This window comes from Schistocerca piceifrons, chromosome 4 (genome assembly GCF_021461385.2).
Source record: "Schistocerca piceifrons isolate TAMUIC-IGC-003096 chromosome 4, iqSchPice1.1, whole genome shotgun sequence".
In the NCBI taxonomy this organism is placed as follows: domain Eukaryota; kingdom Metazoa; phylum Arthropoda; class Insecta; order Orthoptera; family Acrididae; genus Schistocerca; species Schistocerca piceifrons.
In genome coordinates this window covers 405236618-405258867 of record NC_060141.1, presented here as the reverse complement: position 1 = coordinate 405258867, position 22250 = coordinate 405236618, and the positions used below count along the sequence as shown (strand labels likewise).

The 22250-nt window shown below is 38.1% G+C and overlaps 1 protein-coding gene across 3 annotated transcripts in view; it reads left to right on the top strand.

Annotated features, from left to right (window-relative positions):
- Nucleotides 1–22250, top strand: part of LOC124794867 (mucosa-associated lymphoid tissue lymphoma translocation protein 1-like) — a 130199-nt gene that overhangs the window by 91984 nt on the left and 15965 nt on the right. For all 3 annotated transcript variants that reach the window (XR_007016620.1, XM_047258544.1, XM_047258545.1), the window contains exons 9-10: nt 254–459; nt 7389–7487. Coding sequence is in view for 2 of the 3 variants with exons in the window: in XM_047258544.1 (XP_047114500.1) it covers nt 254–459; nt 7389–7487 (305 nt within the window). In the remaining variant the exon portion in view is untranslated. The remainder of the gene's footprint in view (nt 1–253; nt 460–7388; nt 7488–22250) is intronic.

Sequence of the window (22250 nt, the reverse complement as noted above, 5' to 3'; positions counted from 1 at the left end):
GGAGTGTTCAACATCATGCAGACTGTTCTGGGAGACACGTACCATGTGCAATCATTAACATTCCCACAGATGGTGTGCATGTGTAAGAAGTTGTATTGATACTTGCCGATGTACAGTTGTATTTGTGTGTCTGTTAACCACTGTACTATCCATTGAGTTGTTACGTATACTCCTTCCATTATTTATATTCCACCAAGGAATTTCCATTACCATATTTATTGTGAATAGTTTTGTTTTTGTACCTAAATTTCAGGGATCAAAATCCAGCACTGTTCTGGGAGAAGTATGACTTTCCTGAGTACAAACAAGACAGAAATATCATTCGAGCTTATGCTACATCAAGTAATCTAAAGTCCTTTGAAAGAAAACATGAAACGAATGGTCTTTATGTTAAATATTTGAAAAAATTTCTCGGTAGCGACCTGTCCGTACTGACAATAGTGAATAAAGTTTCTGAAGGTAAGTAATTGTAAAGTTTAGATTCATTCCATTGTATACAGTTTAAGGATTCTTGATATTAGGTGTAGTATTTTTTTTAGATGATTGTTCATTCACGTAAGAGTACTAGTTTTTCTCAACCTAAAGATTTAAAAACAAGTTCTACAGGCCAGTTTTTAGCGTTTTACTCAATGTTGTGAATTTCAATGAAGAGAAATTTTGATAATGACACACTTTGACAAAAAACAAGGCCATCGGCCGCAGTCTAAGCCCACTACACTTATGATGTGGAACAATAAACTTGGCCTCTTGATAATTTTCTCTAAGTCTAACTGTATGCACAAACTGGCAGCACTGTAGGCTGTGGCAGTTCCTGGAGGAAGTCAAGTCTTTCATTTGAGCCATCCTGTGACATCTTGAATAGTGGTCTAGCAGAAAACTTAGTGTCATATGACTGCATCTGCCAGTCCAGACCAGTAGTTGCCTACATTTTTATAGTGCCTTTCACATGAATGTTGTCCGCCCCCAGTAGCTGAGTGGTCAGTGCAACAGCATGTCAATCCTACGGGCCTGGGTTCGATTCCCGGCTGGGTCAGAGATTTTCTCCACTCAGGGACTGGGTGTTGTGTTGTCCTAATCATCATCATTCCATCCCCATCGACACGCAAGTCACCGAAGTGGCGTCAAATCGAAAGACTTGCATCCGGCGAATTGTCTACCCGACAGGGGGCCCTAGTCACACGACATTTACATTTAACCTGAAAAATGAAGAATGGAAAAAGCTTATCACTTACTTCATTTCTGCTGTTGATGCAGAAAGCTTTAGCATCAGACATGAAGTTTAGTTTATTACTTCTTTACTACTGACTATATTCTCAACACAGTTTGCAGACACTATCTAGATAACCACTGAATGTACCTCCAAAATTATACCATCATACAACACACAGTTCAGGAGACATAACATCATAAACATTTGAGATGCATGAAGAACTTGCTTGTTCTCAATATAGGGTGCAAATTACCCAGACTATATTCATTCAGTGTTTCATAATGAGAGCACTCAGCGACACCCAACATACTTCAGGAATCATTTCAAAATTTTTTCTTGGGTACAAGCTTAATGTAAAATATTTAACCCATTAACTCATTTGTAGAGTAATGAGACATTTCAACCTCTTTTAAACTCCAGAGTTCTCTTCTTCAAAGAAAGAGGGCTTTTACTGGTTTTGTTATACCAGTATATGAGTGTGGCTCCAAATTATTTTATATTTTGTGATCCATTAAAAGTATCTCAATATGTTGTTTATTGTTATTATTAATGTATTAAATGTCATTCTTTTACCATTTAAGGGGACACAGTCGCGAACAGGCTCAAAAAAATCGATTTTTTTTTTTTTTTTTTAGCCTTAATCTATGCTCCAATTATTTGGCTACAAAATGCCGTTTGTTTCATACAAATCTGATTATTATATTCGAAGTTATTAATTTGTTCGTGAAGCATGGTAACTAGCACCACGTCCATTTTTGCTGTGTCTTGCGCAGTAGTCAGCATTGACTATAGTACAACAATCATTTATGTTCCACAGATATAAATACTCTTTATTTGGGTTGAAAGAGAGAATTGTTATTCTGATGTTTGCCAGCCTTTCTGCATTGTCGACTATCGTTTGTCAGTTTCTTCATCCTAGTTGTTTACGTTTTGGTGATACAAATGTAATGATTTTGTGAAACGTTATAACACAATGGGTAGAATAAGGAAGTTTGGATGTGAGCTTAAGTTTCGTGGAAATACATATGTAAAAATAAACTGTTCAAAACTAGCAGTTTCACAGAGGGCAGAAAATAATATTGAAAGTGAAGTCAGTGCGAGTGTCAGTGCTTCAAGCAAGAAGTTTCTAGGTGCTGCCGATTTTCCAAGTGCCTCTCAAATGCTTGACAATGCAATATGTGGTGTGAACAGTGTTTCTGTTGTTATTGATACAAACATTCTGATCTCCATGAGGTTATTACGTGAACTTATCTAAAAACACACAAATTGTAAAAACTGTGGTGGAAACGTTACTTTGCACGAAGATGTGGTGAAAACCAAGGGAATTGTTTGTAATTTAGTTTTGACATGTTTGGAATGTAGCTGTACTGACAATACAATGTCATCCCATGTAACAAGAAGCAGATTGTATGAAAACAATTTAAGATTAGTCTATTCACTTAGATCTATTGGAAAAGGGCGAAGTGCAGGTGCTGTTCTTTGTACAGTGATGAACATTCCTCCACCTCCAAGAAAGTTTGATGTTTACAACAAGACTATTGGTGCAGTTGTAGCTGAGGTAAGTGAATCTACAATGTTGAAAGCAGCCAAAGAAGCAGTTCAGTTGAATGATTCGAAATCTGACCCAAGGCAAATTTCTGCTGGCTTTGATGGCAGTTGGCAGAAACGTGGGCATACATCCCTAAATGGCATTGTGTCACCAACTTCTTTTGATACTGGGAAGGTTCTGGATATTGAAATTATTACTAAGTTCTGTGACATCTGCAGCAAAAATCCCACTATACAACATCTGTGCAAAAAGGACTACGATGGTTCTATTGAAGGCATGGAAGTGGCTGGTGTTGTTAACATTTTCAAAAGGTCTGTGCAGTCAGGAGGTATCCTCTATACAGACTATCTTGGGGACGAGGACAGTAAGGCTTATCAGAAAGTGGTAGAAGATAAACCTTATGGGCCTAGAGTCAAAATTAATAAACTGGAATGTATAGGACATGTATAGAAAAGAATGGGATCACGACTTCTAAAGATATGTAAGGAAAAAAAGTTAGGTGGTAAAGGGGGCCTGACAAAGGCTGAAATAGACAGGATCCAGACTTATTATGGTATGGCCATTAGAAATAACTGCAACAATGTAGAAGCAATGAGGAGAGCCATCTGGGCTATATTCTTTCATAAAATTTCAACAGATGGGGAACCACAACATAACCTTTGCCCACAGGGACCTGACAGCTGGTGCAAATTCAACAACCCAGCTACATCTTCCAGCTATAAGCACAAACATTCAATTCCAGAAAAAATCCTGCTAGCTGTGAAACCCATTTTCAGGGACCTTAGCCAACAAGAGCTCTTGAAAAAGTGGTCACTATGGAAAAACTCAAAACCCAAATGAAAGTTTGAATTCTGTCATTTGGACAAGGCTACCAAAAACTGTTTTCGTTAGAAAAGAAACACTAAAATTTGGTGTTCATGATGCAGTGATGTGCTTCAATGCTGGTGTGTCAAAGAAGACTGACGTATTAAGACTCTAGGGAACAAAGGATGGTATCAATACTGAAAGGGGACTGAAAAAGATTGACATGGACCGTATCCATTATGCTGATATTTCTGCAGGAAATGCTACCAAGGAGGCCAGGATAGCCAGAAGATCAAAGAAAAGAAGATAAAGATCAAGAAGCTGAGCCACAGTATAGCCCTGGAATGTTTTAAAAGTGTGTCTGTATGACATTGTACATTACTTTCTTGCATGTAAAACTTTAATACCATTTTTCTCAAAACTACATTTTTTGACCTTCTGGTACACTTCTCTCAAAAACTATGACTGCTACAGACATCAGACTTACAGTATCTCTTGTTAATACGACGACGATTAATTAGATAAAAAAATAGACCAGTAGTGATAAAAAGAACGGATTTACAAGCTCCAAAGTGTTTAGAAAAGTTTTAATTTTTTGTCTTATATAACAAAAAACTGATTACTCATGAAATATATAAAATACATTAACCATTTTTTATGTGATTTGAGAATGATTTTTCAGCTGTACACTGTAAAAGTTTCAGGTCTTTATCTCCATTAGTTACTTCAGAAAGTGTACCTGACGTTTGCTTGTTGTAGCATTGATTCCTTATGGGAGTTCCCTCGCGACTGTGTCCCCTTAAAGGTGATTCTAGATGTATTTTTTTTTTTTTTTTTTTTTTTTTTTTTTTTTTTTTTTTTTTTTTTTGGGAATTCATATGTTTCTGTAAATCTACAGTGAGTGCAGAGTCGTGTTTCACTGTTGTTTGGTTCCTTATGGTAAATGTATGTGATAAGCTATGTGAATACCTTCCAGTGGATTCTCTATTGCAGTGCACACACATTGAACATTTGGAGATCCCTGTCTGGATTCATGGAGAACTTAACACTGATCAAAAGTTATATTTAAGGTAGTCAGTCTGACTGTATCACCTGTTCAGAGACATTTGTATGGTGAAGCAGCTTGGTATTCACAAAGCAGACATCTATGACCACTAACACAGCTTATTAAGTCAAGCTTGCAAGAAGACTTAATGTGCAAAGATTTTCTTCAGATTTCATTAAAGAATTCCTTCTAGCAATTTGCAGCTTCATTAAATAAAATGAAAAATAAGAACTTTCAGTGCACTGATCTCCAATGGGGTTAGAACTGATAGTTTATACCCCCCTTACATCACCAGACACCTGGGGAGCCAATGAGCTAATGAGACACGGCCAGCGGCAGGTATCTCTAATAGCAATAGTGGTCACTGAGCCTCATAACACAACATTAAAGGTAAGAACAGTTTTTACTTGTGTGAAGAATGGCATTCCTGGACTTCAAAAATTAAATTTTGTATTCCAGTGTCTCATTTTTCATGAAGATTGTCTAGTATGAGTCACAGAAGTGGGAAGGGAATACCTAGTGCATTTATCGGTACAATTGAGTACCTTATATGTAAGTAAATGCACTATCACAGATTTGCTAAATATTTGCAATGGCATTGCCAAATCTTAGCTGCTTTTCATGCTCATCTCTTGTGGGCTTTCGGAGGGAGGATGTGCAAATGTAGAATTTTTATGCAGCATTATCTCCCAGTAGTTTTTAACATCACGTTTTAGGATATCTACCTTTTGAGCCATTCAATTAGATTTAATCCTGAATTCTCCATTTTTGAAACTTTCCAGTGTGGGTGGCAGCTATTGACACTGCTGTTATGTAATTCCAGTGTAGGAATAGCAAAGCTACAGATATTGCTATCGCTCATGCAGCACGTGAAATATTGAGGTGTATAATCTTCCATTACAAATACAATTTCCTCCAAAATACTAACGTATAAAACACTTAGATTGTTAGTTTGCAACAAAATATTTAATTGCATATCAACCTTGCCCCAAGTGTCATGAAGCTGTAAGGTATCAAACACTCTGGAGCTTGAAATCAACTGTCTCTACAGGCAGTCTTGTGACACATACAAGTAAAATTTCATGGCCACCGCGAGAATGCAGAAATACATGTTGTTTCAAATTGAATATGTATATTACAAAGTATTATGTTGTCATAACTAACGAATGCTGTGCCACAGCTCAGCTATTGGAAGAATGGATAAATTGTCTAGTTTATATTCATTGCCACTAGATGTCGGATGTCCTTTGTTCACATGGTTGCCATCACATGTTGCAAAATGGCTACTCCATAGCAGAAATAATTTGTGTTCTCAAATTTGCAAAGTGTAAATTCATGATTACAGTGCATTCTCTGGATGAAACATTCGGAGATTGGTGTCAACAGGCTGTAGACACAGGATGTGTGTGTAAAGAAATGGGTCTTGGCCACCCATGTGTTTCTGGGAAAATGTTTCAAATTCAAACTGCTTTCCATTGTAGTCTCATAAAACTGTTACAATTGCCTACAACAACAATTTGGCATGTTTGTAGACGTTGGTTGGTTATGAAGCCAAACAAGTTGCCGCTGTTATAGGCTCTACCTCATGAAAACAAATGCAAAAGTGTGGCATTTTCCAATGAGTGATAACACACACAGTGTTTGAATTTGAGGCTTACAGAACTCACACAGAGAACATGTACGAGATTCACCCAAAGTCAATATGTGTTTTGTGGTATACAGAGTGACAATTATTGAACTAAATAAAAAAAAAGTAAATTAGTTTCAAACTGCGACATGCACACACTTTAGTCAACATATAAACATCACTACAAATATTCGCATTTAGGTTATGTCAAGTTCGATATGCCTGCCATCATTGGCGATGATGTGGCACGGACAAATAGCGAAATTCTGCATGGCCCGCTGAAGTGCTTGAGCATCGATGCTATCAGTGACCTCTTCAGTGGCTGTATGCAGCTCAGCAATGGTTTTGGAAGTATTACTGTACACCTTGTCTTTAATATAGCCCCACAAAAAGGAGTTGCATGTGTTCAGATCCGGAGAATAAGGTGGCCAATCGAGGGCCATGCCAGTGGCCTCTTCGTATCCCAGAGATAGAATACAGTCCCTGCCAGGACATCAAACCTACTCCTGCTTTGATGGGGTCAAGCTCCATCTTGCATGAACCATATCTTGTGGAAATCAGGGTCACGTTGGATAATAGGGATGAAATTGTCTTCCAAAACCTTCAGGTACCGTTTGGTAGTCACCATCCATGCCATCAAGGAATATCACACCAATTATTCTGTGACTGGACATTGCACACCACACAGTCACCTATTGAGGATGAAGAGACTTCTCAATAATGAAATGCAGATTCTCAGCCGCCAAATGTGACAGTTTTGCTTATTGACGAACCCATCCAAATGAAAGCGGACTTCGTTGCTGTACAAAACCATACTGTGCATACTAATTCCCATCATGCCCCATGACCAACTGTGCAGTTTGAATGTCCCAATGTAAACCATTCAGAAATTAAGACAATTTTATTTCATATAGTTCAATAATTGTCATCCTGTATTATTATTCTTATCTGCATTTCCTTTGGCTTTCAGTTTATGAAATCTCAGAACTATTGAGCCATCGCCACTGCCCTGTTTTCTCTGGCTGAAGCTGGTAACCACAGAGTGTGTACTCTACAAAGTATAATACTATTCACTAGTTCAGATTTTGTCTAAATTTTAATTCATTGTATCCCAGACCTACAAAAAAAATTGTGTCTCTTTTTGTTTTTCTAGAATTTGAGAACAATGAGCCTTCTGATGCTGCTGACAGAATGATGCCATCTGTGTACTACAACACTTCAAAACCATACTTTTTAACAGATCCAGTTATTGGTATGTGAAAACAAAAAATCATACAATAATACATTACAGAAAAATGTAGATCTGACTGCTAACTAATGTGTTTAATGTGTGCTATGTTATGGCTGCATTAATCATAAAAGTTATAACAAGTAAAAAAGTAAAGAATGATGAGGTGCTTACAAAAGCTGCATAGCCCTATGATGGTGCTTTATCTGCAGCTACCAGTCTCACATCAGTGTAGACGCATTTTCAGGTTTATAATGGTTATATTCTTAGTATGTATATAGACGATTATGGACTCTGATTTTTCGGGATATTATCCACATTAAAAGTCAAATCATATTGGTGGGTTGTCATACTAAAACTGAGTACACCCAAAAGATGTTTGTTGAAAGTATACAAAGCATGACTGCTGAATGAGCCAGGCCAGATAACACCCTGTAGGATATGTTACACTTTTGACAAATGGTTTTTGGGTATACTCAGTTTTAGTATGACAATCCACCAATGTGGTTTGACTCTTAACGTTGATAGCTTCCTGAATGCTGGGACTCTGTAACTGTATATCTATGCAGGTTTTCGAAACACCTTATCATTCTTGACTTTTTTAGTTGTTATCATTTTTATGGTAATTTAAATAGTTATTGAGTGCTGAGTGTTCTTTATTTTGTTGAACTCTGTGATAAAATAAATATGATTTCCCCTCCCATCTTTCTTTGCTATGTTTCATCTAGTAAAGATTAAAATACATGTACTTCTTTATGTATCTTCTTTTTTACAAAATGTTTGATTTTATTTAGGGTTTTCTTTGAGGTGTGCAGAGTTTAATAATTAAACATTGGAACTGTACGTGGTACAAGTTTATTGTTATGCTTCGATTTTTGCTCAGACTGTATGTGTTGGGCAAAATAGGGCATTGGTTAAGACACTATCTGTTGTTCTACAGGAGTAAGATTACAATCCCTGCCCAACAACTCTAATTCTAGTATTTTGTGGTTTCCCTCAATCACTTTAGGCAACTGTTAGCATTGGTCATCCAAAAATGCCTCAGCCATTTTCCGTTCCCATCCATGTTCATGAGAGTGTAATTTCTTCAAAATCCACATCTACATTTATGTGAAATTTACTTCAAGTATTATTTGCAACAATTCTGATGAACTATATGTGATTTTCCTTCTCTCTGTACATTTGTGTGTTTGTTTGCAACACTCTGTTCCCAGATTTAGATGGAAGTTTGTCATGGACATTTTTTCAGTCTGTGGAGTGCATGAATGAATGTATGTTTAACCCTCCCTCCCTCTCTCTCTCTCTCTCTCTCTCTCTCTCTCTCTCTCTCTCTCTCTCTCTCTCTCTCTCTCTCAGAAAAAGACGATTGCATCATCTGCAGTCTTTAATACTGATTTTATTTAACTCCAATAAAATACTGAGTGATTATACCCTCAATATTTGAGTTGCAAAACACAGCGCACTGATTTATTTTTTTCCACCAACCTCTCAACATGTCTTTCTTCTTTTTTTTTTATTATAATTCCCTTGTGAATTCAGCAACCCTTTGTTCTGTAGAGAGCAGAATTATTTTTACTGAAGAAGAAAATACAGCAACATAAATCACCAGTAATTCGAAGCATAATTGAAACCACATTTCAGCAGCTACTCCTGCTAGAAGCTATTTGAATATTTACATTCTGTGAACCTAGATCCCCTTTAGCAGAATGTGAAACAATGTTCCTTGCAATTAAGGCTCAATCCCATCAAACCTAATAATTTTTGTCCTTCAAAGATGGACATATTTTTATAGTTTTCTCGCAGATTAAGAGAAACTGTATTATGGTCAAACTTTCTTGCTCACCAGCATATAAGAGTCAGTCAAATTAAAACTGAACACCTGCCACAGTGGGATCATGGACTGGTTCCATTCAAAAGTATTCACCACACATTTATTCACTGGGAAAAGAGCCAATCAATTCCTGCTTCATGGAATGCAGCCAGCCACTGACAGATCTACAACTGCACTCGCTCTTGCACTTCCTTGTCCAACTGAAACTGGTGTCCACAAGTCTTTCTTCAGGTCACTAAAGATGTGAAAATCACATTGTGAAAGATCTAAGCTGTATAGAGAACTTTCGTTTCCCAACCAAATTGCTGAATCATAGACTTCGTCCAGTTGGCAATGTGGGAACGGGCATTACCGTGCAACAGGATGACTCTGCCCAACAGCAGTGCCAACAGTGGGAACATCCCCCATTTCCCCCTGCAAAGAAATCAAAGGCTGTTCACACAATTTCTCCTCCTCCAACACAGCGGGCACACACTGCTCATGGGTTCCTATAGTATGGAACCACAATCAGTGTGCAGCGCTGTGAAAATTCTTTCCACAAACAGTGATGTGCTGTAGAGCCAAAACGTCCAGTAATGCTGTCAGACAGACTCTCCTTGATGCACGATAAACCTGCCCCCACCCTGCCAATTGGACACAGGCTACACTTAAGTGATTTGGTTAGGAAACATTGCAACATCATCCGTACATTCTAGATCTCTCCCGTGTGGAAGAAAAAGCTGCAAGGACATCGGTTTCTGTCAGACAAGGAACTGAAAGAGTGGGTGCTGTTGTGAATCCATCAGCTGCAAACCGCTTTCTATGAAACGGGAATTGACCATCTCATCTCCCAGTGGGATAAATCTCTTAAAACATGTGGTGATCATTTTTCTTGGTTCCATTGTGGTGGGTGTTCAGTTTTCCTTTGACTACCTCTCATAACTGTGTGAAAGGAGCCATGGAAATAAGATATACCAAGCACACTCAAGCTGCCGTGGTAAGATGAGTAGTGTACAGTAACAAACATTTAGGGAAGTATATGTGACACAGACACTTCAACATTTCATGAACATAATAAGTAAAAAGTATCACTTTTTGCTGGTGTCACAATTTCACCATCACTCATTTAAAAACAAACAGCATAACATGATGTTCATGTATAGTTACTACATTGTAACACTCACTACTTTTATTGTTTGATCTTTTAGACTGGTAGTGGCTGGATGTGTCAACTTGAATTCTCTCGAATTCTGCCAAATCAGAACTAAGAAAGCCAGCATTAATAAAAGTTTGGCAAATAGTAATAAACTGACTGACAGCCCTTTTTAAGCCCAAGTAGAGAATGACAAATGCTCTAAATAAATAATGTAAGCCACATATCATTAATCATGGTTCATTGTTAATCTAGTCTACAGAACCTGCTCATGATAGCACTTTATCTTTGTGGTAATGTATACTTTGGGGTCTCAAATGTAATGTACCACATAATTCTGCACAGACTCAATTAGCAATTTCTGATGATGTAAATGAAAGGAAAACAAAATTTAGCAAACAATTATGAAATGTTACACGATGAGACCATTTTGAATTATTTTAAGAATGCTACAAATCAATAACAATTCTGTCAGTAACAGCATTTAAAAGATTTCCCAAAATTCTCCCTGCATTACAGTCTGTCAGCCATAAGCATCCATCTTCCATGAGAGTATTATCTTGGACTTCTCTCTTCTCTTAAAAGATCACAAAATAACTTCCATGATTTGCCTGCGTATATGTCCTGTTCTCTAATCCAGTTGTTTTGTGTGTCTCCTCACGATTCCTAGACGGCATCTTTCTCCTGCCCACTGAGGACCCCTCAGTGTTGAATTGTCTCTGCATTAAAAGTACATTTCTCACTCTCATATGTCAAACCTGGTAATACACATTGATTGTAAAGTTTCAGTATCAGAGAGACATGAACCTTAATTCTGAAACCCTCATTTAGATTACAAAAAGCATAGCAAGCCATATTTTTATTCTTCTGTTTTTATATTTTGCCATTTATCAAGCCATTGCCTTTGGTTACCATAATATAGTTTCTCTTAATCTGCGAGAAAAGTATAAAAATTAGGTTTGATGTGATTGAGCCTTAATTGCAAGAAACATTGTTTGATGTTCTGCCAAAGGGGATCTAGGCTCACAGAATGTAAATATTCAAATAGCTTCTAGCAGGAGTAGCCACTGAAATGTGGTTTCAATTATGTTTTGAATTACAGATTTATGTTGCTGTATTTTCTTCCTCAGTAAAAATAATTCCCTTGTGACTTTCAGCAACCCTTTGTACTGTAGAGAGCAGAAAGCCAGTATCCTGGAATCTGCATGAATTGTCTGCTAATACATAGTGCAGTTATAGATGCTTGGGAAGTGTCAGACTAATGATAAAATATGAAATCCAACATAATGAATTCATTTTCTCAACAACAACAACAACATGGCCCAAATAATGTACAATCACTGTGTTGAAAAGAAAATTGTAGAAATTAATAATGAAGTTGTGGAACCAATTCGTGAGTTATAGTAATTAGTGTACTTAAGAGTAATGATTCCGATACAAGTGAGGTAATACAGTGGATGCTTCTATAGGTCGCTGGCCTTGAAGCTTATGTTCTCTTCACCTAGAGGACACTGCTGTCGTGTTGTCATCCTAGAGAGGGGTCGGTCAGTGTGCTCTTGGCTGATGTCTTCTTCACAGCCCTCTCTGCTCTATCATTTCCGACTGGCATGCCAGCGCTTGACTTTAAACTGGAACAGATTTGACTTGTCATGCGGCCATTAATGAAGAGCATTCAGGGGGTGTTTTCCAACAGAAAAACACTTGCCAACATGCTGCTGTTGTAACCCAACATGCTCTACTGTGTATAGATATGTTGTCTTGGCCTGTTCAATCACCAGATCTGTCTCCAATCGAGTTCATATCGGACATCATCGGATAACAATTCTACTACCAATCACAACCAGCATTAACCATCCCTGTATTGACCAACCAAGTGCAACAGACATGGAACTCCATCCCACAAACTGACATGCAGCACCTATACAATGCAAAGCATGCACGTTTGCATGCTTGCATTTTGGCAACTACACTGGTTGTTAATGTACCAGCATTTCACATTTGCACTTACATTAACCTGTGATCTTGCAATATTAATCACTTAAATATATTTCCTAGACAAATGTATCCCTAAAATTTCATTACTCTGTATTAATTATTTTTTGTTGTTGCGATTTTTTCCCCATCAGTATCCCTTTGTCTTTATCTTTTCCATTAATGGCATACTGTTCGTTCAGAGGGCATGTCTGCATTTGCCAACATTTGCAGGAATGTTGATAATTTGAATGGTGATTCCACATCCGAGCTCTCACTATCTTCTAATCTGCATTGTGGTAGTCGCAAGGAAATCAACTTGTCAGTGGAACTAGCTTGGGAGACAGCGGTTTGGCCATGCAAGGATATGTAAATCCGTCGCTTTGACACTGCATTGAAATCTTTTCCGTATTGCACAGCATCCTGTAGCAGGAACACATGGGAGTCATTAATTCCACTCGAAAGAATGCAGTGATTTTATCGTTGACAAGATTCAAGTCTTTTTTTAAAACAAATATGCTTCTCTCTCTCAGGTGCTTGTAAGGGTGGGAAATGAACGCATGTATTTTGAGATAGAAGACAACTTCTGATTGCAGTTCTTATAAAGCATGCTTCATGAGACCCTCAGGAATGTAAACCTGCTTTACATCACAATTCCGTGGCACTCTGAAAGACTGAAGGGAAATAACAGGCTCAGACTCTTGTCGATAGGGCCAGCAGCTGAGATACAAATTGAGGTGCTGCCCTTGCTTCGCAGCAAGTAACATACATGCCATCAAGTGCAATGCCAAGAATACATGAGGAAAATTTGGACATTTCATTTTGGCCATAACACTCATTTTCTAGGAATAGAAGAGAGCAATTCTAAACTCAATGCTTTTAGTGCATATTGATGGCAGTGAATAAGAAATCAAAGGCTTGAGAACATATCACATATATCCTAGAAAATAAGTTTCAATATTATATTTGTGACCAGTATATTAGTTCCTTACACCAGAGTGCAGTGGGCATGACTCACCAGCAGTCATGCATCAACTGAGATTTGGAACTTGTTTCGAAAATGAATCATTGTGTTAACAAGAATGTGTGTCTCAGACTGTACATCCTGTAATATTTAATTCACATATAAAAATGAAACATTCCATCACATAAAATAAAACTTTCAGTGGTAATCTATTTTAGAAGTGAAAAATGTATTCAGATTCTTAGAGTTTTATTTTAACAGTTCTTATGATCAAATTCCCTGCTAATAATTATTGATTGTATCTAGAAACATTTCAAAAAGTGCTCTGGCCTGAAGGCAAATTGATTATAGTCACTGGACATTAATTGCTGTGACAATATCAACCAACAAAGAAGTCTGAAAATCTAGAATTGTGACTAAATACTGCCGATATTTTGCCCCAGTCTTCTGGAATCATTTTTTGTGATACTATTGTTTTTAGTGTGGGGCTGTAAGATGGGCTACAGATATTCAGTGAAGTGTCTTCAGTTGCCTGTTAGAAGGTAAAATTGTTTTCATCTACATCTGTACTCAGCAAGCCATCATAAGTTGTGTGGCACAGTATTTCATGAAATTTTCTCTCCCTCCCCTGCAGGCACACATGTTTTCCTTCTGTATGTCAGTACTTCAAGTTGGCCATTATTCCCTAAGTGAAACTCGAGTCTCTGATTCCAGCCCAAATTATTATGCACCTCCAAAACAAGGACTGACCCACATCCATAATCTAACTTACGACAGCTGTTCGGATAGATCAGCTAGAAATGCAACCAGCTAAAGCCATGTCACAAGTGTCTGATCTTTTTTTTCTTTTTTTTTTCTTTTTTTTTCTGTAGTTAACATGTCAGAGACTGCGACAGATGGTGCTAACTGACACGTAGGTTAACTAAAGTTGTATGTAACTGATTCAAGCCTTATCTGAGAGCCCCACTCATAGAGGATAATTCTTACATTAACAGTACATTGATTTGTATGTCCTCGTCAAGAGATGGTACTGCCGTTCAACATTTCTCAAGATGTTCAAGAATTGAGCTATAATTCTCAAGAGAAACAAATTTCCAGGCCTAGGTACTAGCATATAATCTGTTACAATGTATTCAACAGTATTCAGCTCATGCGTGTCCTATTTTGATACAGACAAAATTTTCACAGATGTATGTATATGCATCAAACATACAGTAATTAATTGTTAGAAACATAATGAGTAGGAAGAAAATGTACCAACAGTTCACATCAGAAAAGTATTTCCTCTTCATTCGTAGATTGTAGCATATCAGCTACTCTTGTTTCAATCACACAGTTGTTGATAGTTTCACTATATTTATGGCACACCTGCAATACTCCAAATAACCCAAGCGAGAATAAAAAGTTGACTAATTTGCTGTTTTTATAATGTGGGTATGAAGACAGGACTTTTAAGGGGACACTAATATTTTGTCTGTTGCCCTGGATTTTTTATGTAACTCAGCAAGAGTCAACTGGAGTATATACCTGAGAATTTTAAAATATGTGGGTATTGACTGGAAAGACAGATTTATGAAGGAAATGTATACAAAGCAAAAAGTGACAGAGTAGGGAATGAGTGGACTGAAGAAATGAGCATCGGAACAAATGTAAAGCAAAAATCCTCGGTGTCACTGAAGCTATTCAACATAAACTATGTGATCGAAAGTATCTGGAAACCCCAGAGACATATGTTTTTCATATTGGTGCATTGTGCTGCCACCTACTGCCAAGCACTCCATATCAGCTACCTCAGTAGTCATTAGACATCGTGAGAGAGCAGAATGGGGCATTCGGCAGAACTCGCAGACTTCGAACGTGGTCAGGTGATTGGGTGTCACTTGTGTCTTATGTCTGTACGAGAGATTTTCACACTCCTAAACAGCCCTAGGTCCATTGTTTCTGACATGATAGTGAAGTGGAAACGTGAAGGGACACGTACAGCTCAAAAGTGTACAGGCCGACCTCGTCTGTTGACTGACAAAGACTGCTGGCAGTTGAAGAGGGTCATAATGTGTAATAGGCAGACATGTATCCAGACCATCACACAGGAATTCCAAACTGCATCAGGATCCACTGCAAGTACTATGACAGTTAGGTGGGAGGTGAGATAACTTGGATTTCATGGTCGAGCGGATGCTCATAAGCCAAGCATCATGCCGGTAAAAGCCAAACGACACCTCACTTGGTGTAAGGAGCGTAAACATTGGACGATCAAGCAGTGGAAAAACATTGTGTGGAGTGATGAATCACAGTACACACAGGCGATCCAATGGCAGGGTGTGGTTATGGTGAAGGCCTGGTGAACGTCATCTGCCAACAGTAAAATTCGGAGGCAGTGGTGTTATGGTGTGGTTGTGTTTTTCATGGAAGGGGCTTGCACCCCTTCTTGTTTTGTGTGGCACTATCACAGCACAGGCCTACATTGATGTTTTAAGCACCTTCTTGCTTCCCACTGTTGAAGAGCAATATGGGGATGGCGACTGCATCCGTCAACACAATCAAGCACTTGTTCATAACGCACGGCCTCTGGTTACATGACAATAACATTTCTGTAATGGACTGGCCTGCACAGTGTCCTGACTTGAATCCCATAGAACACCTTTGGGATGTTTTGGAACGCCAACTTTGTGCCAGGTCACACCGACCAACATTGATACCTCTCTTCAGTGCAGCACTCTGTGAAGAATGGGCTACCATTCCCCAAGAAACCTTCCAGCACCTGATTGAACGTATGCCTGCAAGAGTGGAAGCTGTCATCGAGGCTAAGGGTGGGCCAACATCATATTGAATTCCATCATTACCGATGGAGGGCACCACGAACTTTTAAGTCATTTTCAGCCATGTGACCGGATACTTAGTATAGTGTATATGGAGAATAACTGATAGGAAAGGCCATAGAGAATGCAAGAGGCATTGTAATTGGAGGCAGAAGGATAAAGACTATAAAATACATAGGTGATCGCAATGCTAGCATTCAGAAGAGGAGCTATTGAAGATGCTGAAGAGTATTGCAAGAAGGGATAAGGAGTATGGAAGGAAGATAAACATATAAAAGAAAAATGTGATGAGAATAAGCAACAAGGAAGCTCTAGTTGACATATTCCTGGATGGGAAAAAAATTATAAAACAAGTAAAAGCCTTTGTTGTCGACTTTATAAAAGCATATGACAGTATAGACCGAGAATCCCTTTTTGGCAGAATTTGGACTAGATCAAAAGACAACAAACATCATAAAAGAAACACTCACGGAGACCAAATCCAAAGTACAATTTATGGGAGAATTGAGCACAGAATTTGAAATAGACACAGGAGTACAACAAGGGGATGTACTGTCCCCAGTGCTCTTCAATTGTGCTCTTGAAAAAGTTGTTAGAGAATGGAGAAAAGCAGGTGCACCAGCACACAGACTGGCACCAAGATGTAAGGGCATAGAATTAGGCTGTTTAGCATTTGCTGATGACATGGCACTGATCGCACAAGACATTACTGATGCACAGAAGCAGCTAGAATTATTATAAGAGCAGGCAGCAAAAATAGGATTACAAATTTCATTTGAAAAAACAAAATTTATGACTGACATCAAAGATGCACCTTCTGATCTCAAAATTGGTAATAACTACATCTCTTGAGTAAAAGAATTTAAATATTTAGGTGAATGGATTGCAGAAAATTGTAATGAAAAGAAATCTGTCAGATCAAGAGTCCAGAAAATGGAGACGGCGTTCCAGTTAACAAAAAACATTTACAACAAAAAGAGTCTCTCGTGGAACTGCAAAATATGACACTACACAACAGTAATTAAACCCGAAGCTCTCTACGCATCTGAGACACTAAACCTTCAACACAGAACACTAAAAGAGGAATTAGAAGTGAAAGAACGTAAAATAATGAGGAAAATCCTAGGACCAAGAACTAAAGATGGTGTGCATTATCCAAAGCCCAATGGCGAAATATATAAAAATATCTCCAAAATAACAGACACAATGCACATGAGAAGAATCCAATTCATGGGGCATTTAGAAAGAATGGCCTCAAACAGGTTAACGCACAAAATCCATACATTTTTAAAGAACAAAACTACAAGACCAAACTGGTACAAACAGACAGAAAAAGATCTGAGAGAATTAGGGTCTCCAAATCTACACGATAGAAATGAAATCAGAAAAATCACAAACACACGGGGTTTTGAGGAAGAAGAGAGAAAAACTAACCGACATCTGTGGTCTACGCAACGAAAGCTAGGCCATTCGTTGTTTATGAAGGAATATTGGGCGAAAAGGAAGGCCAACAAATGTTGATTACGCGTGGTCCTAAGTGATCCATCCGCGAAGAAGAAGAAGAAGAAGAAGAAGAAGAAGAAGAAGAAGAAGAAAAAGCCTTTCTTTACCTGGGAAGGCTAACAACAGGGAATCAAAGCTGCACAGAAGAAATAAGGAGTAGGAAGCAGGTGAAGCAGTTACTAACCTATGAAAGAATTGCTACTAATGTACAAAAGAATTCCAGGGCAACTGGAGAAAGAGTTGTTAAAATATTATGTCAGGAGTGTAGTGTTATGTAGCAATGAATCATGAACCACTGAAAAGAAAGAATAAAGGTATTTCAAAAGTTTTGAAATGTGGCTGTGGACAAGAATGCATAAGGTGAAGTGGCCTAACAGACTTAAGAAAGAAGAAAATGGTGGAAGAAAGAACATTATTGAAGTGATTAGAATTAGAAAAAATATTGGCCAGGACAAATACTACAACAAAGAATTATTGAAGGCAAAGAGCAAGGAATGAGAGGAAGAGAACTGGAATGATGACGGCATTAAAAGAGGACAGACAGATAAGGGAAGATGCTCAGAACAGGACATGGAGAGCCTCCAGTTGAAACCTTTGATCAGAAAGAACAGCAAGCGCTAATAAAACATTTATAATTTTGTGTGGTGCAGTAAGAACATTGTATAAAGCTTGTAACTGAATGCCTTGCAGAGACCTCTTCATTGTTCTTGCTGTCCTTAGATTTTTTTATTAATATATTTATCCTTTAATGAAATTTATTGCTTCAAATTTATCATGTTCAAACAAAGTTCCACATAAATAACCACCAAATAAGATATAAAGTGAAGTTCATGCCATGTAAACTTTACATCATCTGCTGTTTAGAATGGAGTCCTGTACCTGGTGCTAGAGATTTTTTTACAATTTGTGCACATAAAAGGAGGAGGAGGATATTAGTGTTTAATGTATCGTTGACATCATTAGAGATGGAGCACAATATTGGATTAGGAAAGGATGGAGAGTGAGAGCAGCCCTGCCCTTTTGAAGGAACCATCCTGGCATTTGCCTTAAGTGATTTAGGGAAATGACAGGAAGCCTAAATCAGGATGGCAAGGTGCAAGTTTGAACCAGTGTCCTCACAAATGCAAGTCCACTGAATTACCCTGCTCGATCAGGTTGCACATATATGTAGAGTAGAAACTATGAATAACTAGAGTTTCCAAAATAGTTAAGTGTTCTCCAGTAATACAAATGATCTGAACTCTTGGTGGAAGTAAGAGAATTGTCTGTAATAAAATAAATCTACATTCTTACTGTATGTAGACAGTTATTTCTCCCAGTAAACATGAGTATTTCTAAGTACTCTGAAAAAAAAAGAAATCCTTTCCTGTTTCACTCTCAAAAAGGGCAAGGAAAAACGACTGTCTATATGCCTCTGTACAAGTCCTAATTTCTCTTATCTTACCTTTGTGATCCTTATGTGAAACATATGTTGGTAACAGTAGAATCACTCTGCAGCCGACTTCACATGCTAGTTCTCTAAACTTTCTCAATAATGTTGTGCAAAAAGACCATCAACTTCCCACCAGGGATTCCCACTTGAGTTCATGAAGAATCTCTGTATTACTGTCATGTTGATTGCACCTACCAATAACAAATCTAACAACCTGCCTCTAAGTTGCTTTGATATTTTCCTTTTAATCCGACCTTGTGGAGATTCCATACACACGAGGAGTACTCAAGAATGGGTCACACTAGTGTACTGTATGTAATCTCCTTAAATATCGCTTTGCAGCATTATGCCTGGATATTTAATCAATGTGACTGTATTCTGAACATTACAGAATTGTTTTTCCTACTCATCTGCATTAACTTACATTTTTCTACAGGTAGAGCAATTTGGCATTCATCATACCAATTAGAAACTATGTCCAGGTATCTTGCATCCTCCTTACAGTCACTCAACAATGCCACTTTACCATAAACCACAGCATCAAAAGCAGACTGCTGCTTACTCTGTCCATCAGATCATTTATGTGTATGGAGAGTAAGAGCAGCCGTATCACACTTCCATGAGGCACTCCCAACAAAACCCTTGTCTCTTATGAACACTCACCATCGAGGATACATTAGTTTTGTAGTGTAGTACATCTAATGTACTATACTAATGAAAATAGTACACTAATTAGTTATCAGCATAGCACACAAGTACACTTAATAATAGCTTTGTGTTTCTGATTTTATTGTTTTCACCTGTGAACAGATTTGGACTGTAATGAATTAGTGATTTATTGTATGTTTCACTGTTACATCCCTACAGTCAACACAATGTTATGAATGACACACATTCCCTGGACTGCCTTTTATAGCCATGAACATTTGTCATTTATATTCTCCACAAATTCTTTTGTACTGATATACGATCTCTTGTGTTTCAATCTCAGCCACCAGAGTTAACCTGTGGACCTTGTAGCGTATATACTCTTTTGTTGAGTTTCATTGGTATGTCACAAAAATTACTGAATGCAAGCTGTAGCTGCCGAACTATTCGTAATAAAGTTCCCGAATTTATTGCCCTCCAGAAAGGTTCTCATACTCAAATTATTCTTGAGACAAAGAGCTAGCTGAAACCTGAAGTTGAAAGCTCTGAGATATTTAGTGAGTCATGGGATATGTATCGGAAAGACAGATTAGAGGCCATGGCAAGGGGAGTTTTCATTGCAGTTGACAAAAATATTGTGTCTATTGAGGTCAAAGGTGAGTGTGACAGTGAAGTCGTCTCGTAGAATGTAGGTGAAACTAAGTTAATTGTTAGATATTTATACTGATCAGCCAATTCCGCTGTTGCAGTTCTAGAAACATTCAAAGAAAGTCTATGGTCAATAGCACGTAAATACTCAAATAATGCAACATTAGTTGTAGGCAACTTCAGCATGTCGAGAATAGACAGGGATGTCTATGGGTTCATTGCAGGGGGTACACACAGACAGTCATGCAAAATGCTTTTGAACAAGTTTTCTGAAAATTGTCTTGAGCAGCTAGCTTGGTAGCCTACATACAATTGAAATATTTTAGACCTAGTAGCTAGAAATAGGCCAGACCTTATCGACAATGTCCGTATAGAAACGGGGATTAGCGATCATGATGTCATTATAGCAACTGTGATTACGAAAGTTAATAAATCAGTCAAGAAGGCTAGGAGAGTGTTTCTGCTAGATGGAGCAGATTAGCAGTTATTAACATCTTACTTAGATGGTGAATTGGCATCCCTTACTATTACTAAGATCAATATAGAGGAATTATGGGCAAAGTTTAAGCAGTTTGTTAATTGTGGTCTGGAGAGTTAACATGCCTAGCAAGTGGATAAAGGATGGAAAACATCCACCATGGTTTAATAACGAAATTCTGCAGATGCTGAGGAAGCAGAGGCTGTTGCACTCTCAATTCAAAAGGGAACGCACCAATGACAACAAGCGAAGGTTAGTAGAGATTCGTGCATCTGTGGAAAGATGTATGCATGATACATACAAGAACTACCGCCATCGCACCTTTGCAAAAGATCTGGCAGAGAACTCGAGAAAATTGTGGTCGTTTGTAAAATCACTAAGTGGGTCTAAGGCTTCCATTCAGTCCCTTGTTGACCAGTGTGGTGTGGCAGTTAAAGATAGCAGATTGAAAGCCAAAGTTTTAAATTTCACATTCAAGAAATCGTTCACACAAGAGACATACCGTCATTTGACCATCAGACACTCTTTCTTATGGATGACAAAGAAATAAGCATATCTGACATAGAGAAGCAACTTAAAGGTTAAAAAAACAATCATCAGGTTCGGATGGAATCCCAGTTCGATTTTACAGTGAGTACTCTACAGCATTGGCCCCTTACTTCGCTTGCATTTATCATGAATCTCTCACCCAGCACAAAGTCCCAAACAGCGCAGGTGACTCCAGTATATAAGAAAGGTAAAAGAACGGACCCGCAAAGTTACAGACAATATCCCTAACTTCTGTTTGCTGCAGAATCCTTGAAAACATTCTCAGTTCAAATATAATAAACTTTCTTGGAATTAAGAAGCTTATTTCCACGAATCAGCATTGCTTTAGAAAGCATTGCTGATGCAAAACTCAGCTTTCCCTTTTTTCACATGATATACTGAGAACTATGGAAGAAGGGCAACAGGCAGATTCTGTATTTCTAGATTTCCGGAAAGCATTTGACACGGTGCCCCATTGCAGGCTGTTAACGAAAGTACAAGCATATGCAATAAGTTCACAGATATGTGAATGGCTCAAAAACTTCTTAAATATTAGAACCCAGAATGTTGTCCTAGACAGCGAGTGCTCATCAGAGACATGGTATCATCATGAGTGCCCCAGGGAAGTGTGATAGAACTACTGTAGTTCTCTATATACGTAAATGATTTGGCGGACGGGGTGGCCAGGAGTCTGTGGTTGTTTGCTGATGATGCCAAGATGACTTAGACAAAATTTCCAGTTAATGTGATGAAAGGCAGCTAGCCCTAAAATGGAAACATGTATGTTAATGCAGATGAGTAGGAAGAACCAACCTGTTAATGTTCGGATACAG